Raw genomic sequence first — 7,939 nt, 5'->3', positions numbered from 1 at the left:
ATATATATATATATATATATATATATATATATATATATATATATATATATATATATATATATATATATATATATATATATATATATATATATATATATATATATATATATATATATATATATATATATATATATATATATATATTATATCTTAGCGCTTCCAAGCCAGCTCTGACACTGATGTCATGGTCCTGGTCGGGGCCGGTGAAAAGGCCTTCTGTGCTGGTTGGTCGATCTGCATGCGCCGGCTACATCAGCTGCCAGCGTCCGGTCTCAACCCCGTTTTGGGATGCGCGCTGTCACTACAACCCCAACCCTGGCTCCCAATCGTCACGCTCATGTAGATGTGTGTTCCCCCTTGTAGGCGGTGATGTCGTCCAGGTCGCAAAGAGTGCCAAGTACGTATTTGGCTGGCACACGACTGTCATTGGACGCGCTGTGTTGAAGCCTCAAGCAGTCAACACTTTCTTTCGAAGAGCCGCAAATCCACATTTTGCAGCCCCTTTTGCTGACAGGCACTTGCTTCGCACAGGGGCCAGCTGGAAGATGACAAGGATGTTCTGCACAAGAGCTTCTTTGCCGAAGAATACATTTTGGACCACAGCCTGGCCACGTCCAAAAAGCCCGTCGTGGCCATCGTCGATGGCATCACGATGGGTGGTGGCGTGGGCATTTCCGTTCACGGCCCGTATTGTGTTGCCACTGAGCGTACCCTGTTTGCCATGCCCGAGACTGCCATTGGTATGTATGAGGATGACCTGGTCACCGCACAGCACAGGCTCGCGAGACTCGATAAGCACCACTGCTGGCCGCCTTTTTTTTTTTTGGCACAAGATGATCCCTCATTGGCTTGATTCTTTCTCTCCCTAGGTCTGTTCCCAGACGTCGGCGGCTCACATTTTTTGCCTCGCCTTAGCCCCGGTTTGGGCATGTACCTGGCTTTGACAGGTAAATTTGTCGGCTGGCAGATGCCTTGATCGACCAAAGGCACCCCGAATCAATTTACACTGACCGCGCCCGTGCCTTGGCAGGCGCTCGACTCAAGGGCGCTGATGTCTTCACGGCGGGTATCGCCTCGCATTTTGTCCCAAGCAGCCGCGTCGAGGCTCTGGTCGACGACCTTGCCGGTGTGTGATTGCACGAATCGGCCGTTGCCTTGTATTTGCGTCGAGCAAGCCGGACCATTTGTTGATCTCGTGCACGGCTTTGCTGACATGGAACGAGCTAGGTGCCGCAACGCACGGCGATGTCCAGACGGTGCTTGGTGACTATCACGAAGACCCGACACAAACTCCGGTTTTTGCTGAGCATATGGTGCGCATAGGCACACCCTTGTTTCGTTTGTATTTCTCACTGGAGTCACTGTATTCTCTTTTGGTCTCACTGACAGCCCCCTCTCCTTGCTTTGCTCCGCCCACAGGAGGAGATTCGCCGTTGCTTTGATGTCGATGCCTTGAAGACCTGCCTTGAGAATCTCGGTTTGTCTTCTGATTGGCTGAAGTTTCGCTGTACCAGTTCCAAGCTTGACCCTCTTCCCCTTGTTTGCTGGCCCCGCACGCAGATGAGTCAGACTGGGGGCGCCAGCAGCTTGAGGTGCGATGACGACCGGGCATGACGCCCCACTGCTTTACTGTATGCCGAATCGTATCGCCCGCTCATTCTTGTTTTTGTATGAACTGCGTCTTTATATTCCATTTCATCGTGGAATTTAATCTGGCAGACTATTCATAGCATGGTGGGTAGCTTGTGGGTGGCCTGGCTCTCAGTGGCTCTCGCTTTTCGTGGATCTTCTGGGCTCTTTCGTTTCTGTCTCACTTCCTCTGTGATTCTTGTGCAATTTGTGTTGCTTGTTGACGTCTCGGCAACGCTCATGTGCCTCGGTGGTGACAGTGCCCTGCCTCCGTTGCCGTGACCTTTGAGCAGCTGCAACGTGGTGCTGCACTGCCCGATTTGCGCGAGTGCCTCAAGATGGAATACAACATGGTGCAACACGCTGTGGTATGTTCGAGAGGACAAGCCCAACTCACATGCCCTCGCTGGCTTATGGCCCTGGTTTGCACGTGCATGCTCGCCATTTGCGGTCAAAATCTCCTGGGCTCACGATGGCCACTTTGTGCTTGTCATGAATTCAGGCCGGCGACGACTTTTACAACGGCGTCAGCTCAAGTAAGATTGCTACTGCTTCGGTATAGCGGAATATCAATTTTGCTGTGTCTCTCGGTCACGCCACCAGCCAGCCCTTCACTTCTCACCACCGTGTTGTGCACGCGCCACTTCCAGAGTTGATGAAGGGCCCTCCCGTCGAATGGTCTCATGCGCGTGTGGAGGATGTCACTGAGGCCGACGTTGCTGCCTTTTTCAAGCCTGTTACTCCCCCTCTTCCACTGTAAACTTGAATTGACATGTTAGCACCTTGCGTTCTCATCCTCCCCCTTCTCCGTTGGTCTTGATTTGTTGTTGGAACCAGCCCCATCGTATGAAGGCGTCAGTCAAAATTTTGAAGAACATCAATGAGTTGAAAGTGTAAGCAAAACCACAGTTTTCAACAGCTCTGCCCCATAAAACCGTTTTCGTGCCGGAACGTGAATGGCTGTCAGCGAGTGGGGGGGCGGTGTCCTTGATTGACGGGTGCAGTCTGGTGGCGTGCAGTCTGGTGGCGTGCAGTCTGGTGGCGTGCGTCAGCTGTTTGTTGGCTTGGCTTTGTATCAAACACCAAGCCTTACATGTGTGAGGTCGGAAAACTGGACGCCGTCTGAAGGTTTTCGCCGACGCAAGCTCACATCGGCTGCTCTGCTTCAGCAAATGGGTCGGGCCGGAGCAAATCAGTGCCAGCACACGAAGCATATGTGGGCAAGCCATGTGCCAATGAGCTGGTGAGGGCGACGGCCCGGGCACTTCAAGTTGGCAAAGAATTGCTCTGGTCACACTAGCCTCATCCACGGGCACGACGCCGCGCGCTTGCTCTCTTGATCAAAGCGATGGCCTCGACAGCTGCTGACGCCCAGCCTCGCTCGTGCGCTTCCAGTCTCGGGGCCCGGCGCTTTGACCCTGCTACTACGTTGATGCACCCTGCACTTTTGGCCCATGCCGGCGCGCAGGTGGACTGGCATCATGTCCTTGCCCAATTACAGCCTTCGAGCCTTCCCAGCGCTCACGCGGCTCCTGTGCCTGAAAAAGAAGCCCCCGCGCAAGACCAGAGCAGGCCTGCTGCCACGGGTGCCGAGAATGAGAAAATGGACGAAAGTCTCGACCTGGCCGATTCCATCGCTGCGGCGTCATCAGGTGTTGAAACGCACAACCTGGCATCGGCATCTCAGCCGTCCGCCCCAACGCATGACTCGCTGGCGGCCCAGCTGAAGGCCCTGTTTCAACCGCGCGAGCCCGCGGCGCTCGACGGAGATATCGAGTCCGAGCTAACAGACCTGCTGAGTCGGTTTAGTCCTTCATTGGCTCTTGCCGTGCGCAATGCCCTCTACTGTGCGCACTGTGACCTGGCAGCCGTTACTCAGCTACCCCCGTACACAATTCTCCAAACCGACGATGAACAAAGCCAGGGCGAGCGGCCACCCAAAATGCCCAAGCTTCTGCCCTCTGCCATGATTGAGATCCCAGCCGATCTACCTCTCCCTTATGAAATTGGTGCGGGTCAAACACTCGATGGGCGCCGAGCCATTATTGTAGCCTCGGACGAGGAGAGGAGAGCGCGCTACCGCGACGAGCTGCTGATGATCGTCAAACACTTGGTTAACTTTAGTCCATTCTCGCAGCCATTTCTCGAACCGGTTGATCCCTCGGTGGCACCACAGTATGCTGAGGTGATATCCTCACCCATGGACCTTGGTACCCTTCGAAGTCGCGTGCTCAGCGGTCACTACGACGCAGATCGGGATGGCAAGGCCTTTATGACCGACTTGCGGCTCATTTTTACCAACTGCCGGCAATACAATCAGTCCTCGGGTGCCGAATACGTTGCGGCTGCGGACAAGCTCGAGGGCCTGGCCAACCTACTTGAAACACTCATTCCTCGGATCTGGGTTATCGATCAGCTGCAGGCGCAACGTCCCCTCGGTACGGTGTTTGCTTTGATGTTGTCGGTGGTCTTGGCTGCTATCGCTTGGCTGCTGCTGCATGGATTTTTGTTGTGGGGCCCGTTCCTCTCGTGGGGCACCCTGGGGCCCGAGTGTCTTCACTCTGACGTTGTTGGCATCCTGTTTTGTGCGCTGTTTGTCTGATTTCTATGTCCATGTGCCTTGATCTTGCAGCAATTCTGCACAGTGTTGGCCGCGGCCGGATTGCAGTACCATCGCCAGCACCGCAGCGCGCGATATCAGCGCCATCCTCGCGCATGCCGCATGAATTATCCTTGTCCCTACACAATCCGGTATGTGCTGGCGACAGGCTTTTGACCATCCACAAGTGCTGTTTCGGAATGGAGAACAGTCTGAATCCACGAACGTTGTTCGCTCAACAACTCCATGCCACCTCTGTGCATGGGTTTCAGGTTATTCAACAACTGTACCTTGAACACACGTTGGTCTCTGCTGAGTCACGCGCACTACGTGATCCGGTGCGCAAAAACATTTCTCTTCTAATAATATTTCGCTTTGGGGAAGAAAGCCAATGACAATAAGCGTGGTGACAACGCATGAGGCTGACCGCCCAGCCTTCTGCTCTTGACGCTTTTAGAAATCCATGGGGGATGATGCCATCACGGCGCCTCTGCACCCCGCGCTGCAACAGCAGCTCAATCGCTTCAACCGTCGGGCAGAGGCGGTGTGTTCTCCGACCCTGTCTGTGTGGTGGGTGGCACGGCTGATCAAGGTGCTTCTCACGTCGCTTCCTGTCTTTTCTGATGGCGCTTGGCTGTTCTCAGCTGGGGCCGCTGGTGGAGGGAGCACACTACGACCCACCGCCGACCATGACTGAGCCAAGCCCTTGCCTGGATCATCGCGGCGTCAGACAACAAGTGACCCGTGTCGCATCGATTCTGACAGCTCACGCGGGCTGGAATGGTACGTGCCTCGTCTTCTAATCGAGCATATTCTTATTGTCTTGGGCAACGCAAGCAGTCCAAAGGTTCAACCCCGAGCAGCTCTGGCTCAAATCTAAATGTCTTGGTTTTGGATTGCGTGCCCAACTGGCATTGTCAGGCGTTGAGCAGGTTACGCTCAACACCCTTGCTGCGGGTGCTGAACGCTATCTGGAGCAACTGTGCCGGCGCACTGCACAAATTCGAGACCATACTTTCTCGTCTGAGAGCCTCAAGGTTGGAAAATTCTTGGTGTCTATCAATATGTCAACTGTCTTCGTTACCAGCAAGGGGGTTGGTAAGTTGCCCTGCATTTGTTTTCTAATGTGTTGGCATGCTTGTTATTAGCGTGTGTGCGCCACTGCATGTCAGCACCAAGATCTAGGGGGGCTGGCGGGCATTCAGCGGTATGTTAAAACGCCTTTCCTCGCGCAAAGAGGCTGCGAAACATGTGTGTGTGTGTGTGTGTGTGTGATGATGATGATGATGATGATGATGATGATGATGATGATGATGATAATGATTGGCACAAGGATGGCTGCCAAGTCGAAGACGCTCTTGCTGAAAGTCGTTTTTGATTGATATTGCTTTTCATTTGCACCTTGGTCACGAGGGCAGGTATCATGCTTGGCTTCGACATCGAGGCTTGGTTGTGCGATGCGCATTGTCGCGCGTGCACGATCGCTACAGCAAAGGCCAGAATACGGTACGTTGTTGACTTGAGGCTGGATGTGATGCTCATGTTCCTGCCCACTGTCTCCTCTTGTTTTATACAAACTTTTGATGGCCAAGTTGAAACGGGGTGTGACCTCACAAAAGCTTCAACGTCATCCTCTTTTTTTTTTTTTTTTTTTTTTTTTTTTTCCTCTCAATTTTTTTCATGCTTCATCTTTTCCTCGAACAAATGGGCAGCCTGACGACGGTACTCCGGCGGATAATGACATTGCATTGCTGACGGGTGACTTTGGCGTGTCCGACTTGGGCCTGAATATTTTGGGCTTGATGCAAGACGACGCCATTCAAGATGTTACGGTGCCAGACCGCTTGGTCGAGGCTTTACGTGGGGATTTCGACTTTTCTCGCCCTTACAAGTCAGTGTGTCTTTCCATTCTTGAGCTGACCCAGCGCGCTTTGGATGCTGTCACTCACCCTGGTGCAACCGGCCATTGCCTTTCTCCTGCCTTGCTTTACCAGATCCAATTTGCACTATCTTCTGCACATGGCGTCGCAGTCTCGACCTGGTGGCCCCGATCCGACCGACCGCGCGGGCAGCGAGGGCACAGCAAGTTCAAAACTCAAAACAGCTCTAGAGTCAATTGCCGCTCGACTTGATGCGCTGCGTGTAAAACGCAGGCCTGATCCCAGTGTGCCTGCTAGCACCCCGAATAAACCGGCTACAGATGCTACAGCGGCTACAGCGGCAGTGGCACCTGGGCCGGCCTCGAGCTCCACTGCTGTTTCCACGGCTCATGACGTGCGTGCAGAAAAGTCGATCAAAACTCAGGCTGCGTCGATGGACATGGACCTGGACTTTGATTTGGATTTGGATTTGGACTTTGCCCATGCCGTGAGCCAGAGTGGTGCACACGGCCAAGCACGAGCTCATGAATCAGAGGTTCCGCCACCAACAATTGGCACCCAACCAGCGTCACCAACAAAGGCAGCCTCAGTGCACAGCTCTGGTCTAACGGCCCATGAGGCGCCCTCTGTTCAAGGCCAGCCCAATATAGACACGGCATCTGCATCTGGTCCAGCGGTTCGATCTCGACGTGAAAGTACGGATGCGACCAATTCAGCACCCGGCCAGACGTCTTCCAAAACAGGCGAGTCCGAGAGCGACACGTCTCAAGCACTTGAGGCCCAGCCCACGTCCACTGCTCCCTTGAAGGCGAACGGTGAAGTCAAGCCCGAGGAGCCGACCTCCAAGTTGTCATCGCTGAGTGAGGTCGATGGAGAGAAGCTGTCAGGTGATGGCCATGACCAGCCCGTTGAAAGCAAGTTGGAGGAGATCAAGTCGGCAGAAGCTCAGCCCGACGCCGACAAGGCTATGCAGAACACGAACGAGGACAGCATGTCATCAGTGGCTGCCAAGGCTGCAGACACTCAGGTCGAAGACCTCATATCTGAGGCGAGTAAAGCTGAGGATACCACGTCCGCAGTGTCTCAGCCTCATGAGACGAACAAGGCGGCAACGGGCAACACTGAGGTGGTTGCGTCTACAGAGCCTCGGCTCGAGACTGACGTGGCAACAAAGAGTGCTGGTGCGTCAACCGAGGTGGCCAAGACAGCAGATCCCGAAACCAAAGCCCAAGCACTCGAGGAGCACAAGGCAGAAGGCGTGACAGGAACAACTTCCCCTTCCCAACAAGGCACCACCGAAAATTCTAAGACGGAAGAGTCCCAGCCTAAAAAGGCTGAGGTTGAGGCTCCCACGACTCTCAATGCGCAGCCCGCCAAACCCGAGCCTGGACCTGGGATCAAGGAGACTGAAGCTGAGGTTCGCCATGATGCCAAAGGCAGGTCCAACGATGACGTTGAGGCTGATGCCAAAGAAGTAAGACCGAAAACAAGCGCATCAGAGGCTGAACAAGCAATGTCAGGTACTGGTGTTGAGGGCACACAACCGGGTCCATTGGCGTGGGAGGCCAAGCCAGCGTTGAAGGATGAGGGTTCCCCGGGTTCAAAGCTTGAGACTTGATCGAGGCTTGCTCGTAAAACCTCCCCTTGCCATTCTTTTTTCGTCGTTTTAACGGCACACAACTAATTGACACAGGACACCAACGTCTGCGCGTCACATCTGTTGGGCTTTTACTTTTGAATGAATCAAGAGCGTCAAAGTGTCGGTTGTGAATCGATTGTTGAGTCATGTCGGCAGATGAGCGCCGAGTCAAAAAGGAACAAGGATAGCCAA

At 53.6% G+C, this 7,939-nt stretch overlaps 2 protein-coding genes across 2 annotated transcripts in view; both read left to right on the top strand.

Moving 5' to 3' along the window:
- MONBRDRAFT_33402 (uncharacterized protein) overlaps positions 1-2,409 on the top strand; it is a 2,933-nt gene extending 524 nt beyond the window's left edge. The window contains exons 3-14 of the mRNA XM_001747890.1: positions 155-224; positions 364-397; positions 532-740; positions 870-947; positions 1,031-1,126; positions 1,228-1,313; positions 1,420-1,477; positions 1,561-1,592; positions 1,720-1,734; positions 1,890-1,997; positions 2,132-2,165; positions 2,280-2,409. Coding sequence (XP_001747942.1) covers positions 155-224; positions 364-397; positions 532-740; positions 870-947; positions 1,031-1,126; positions 1,228-1,313; positions 1,420-1,477; positions 1,561-1,592; positions 1,720-1,734; positions 1,890-1,997; positions 2,132-2,165; positions 2,280-2,389 — 930 coding nt within the window. The 3' untranslated portion in view covers positions 2,390-2,409. The remainder of the gene's footprint in view (positions 1-154; positions 225-363; positions 398-531; positions 741-869; positions 948-1,030; positions 1,127-1,227; positions 1,314-1,419; positions 1,478-1,560; positions 1,593-1,719; positions 1,735-1,889; positions 1,998-2,131; positions 2,166-2,279) is intronic.
- Positions 2,410-2,977: 568 nt separating this feature from the next.
- MONBRDRAFT_27408 (uncharacterized protein) lies at positions 2,978-7,041 on the top strand (the record flags this gene model as incomplete). Its single annotated transcript, XM_001747889.1, has 10 exons — positions 2,978-4,067; positions 4,262-4,380; positions 4,501-4,566; positions 4,686-4,772; positions 4,873-5,011; positions 5,150-5,322; positions 5,377-5,435; positions 5,647-5,734; positions 5,941-6,119; positions 6,382-7,041. Coding segments are annotated over 10 exons (2,660 nt in total), but the record flags the coding sequence as incomplete, so codon positions are not given.
- Between the last annotated feature and the right edge of the window lie 898 nt (positions 7,042-7,939).

The sequence above is a fragment of the Monosiga brevicollis genome, genomic scaffold, assembly GCF_000002865.3.
Source record: "Monosiga brevicollis MX1 MONBRscaffold_19 genomic scaffold, whole genome shotgun sequence".
NCBI classification, from domain to species: Eukaryota; class Choanoflagellata; order Craspedida; family Salpingoecidae; genus Monosiga; species Monosiga brevicollis.
Note: the sequence above shows the minus strand (reverse complement) of the source record. Positions and strands in the feature narration are given on the sequence as shown.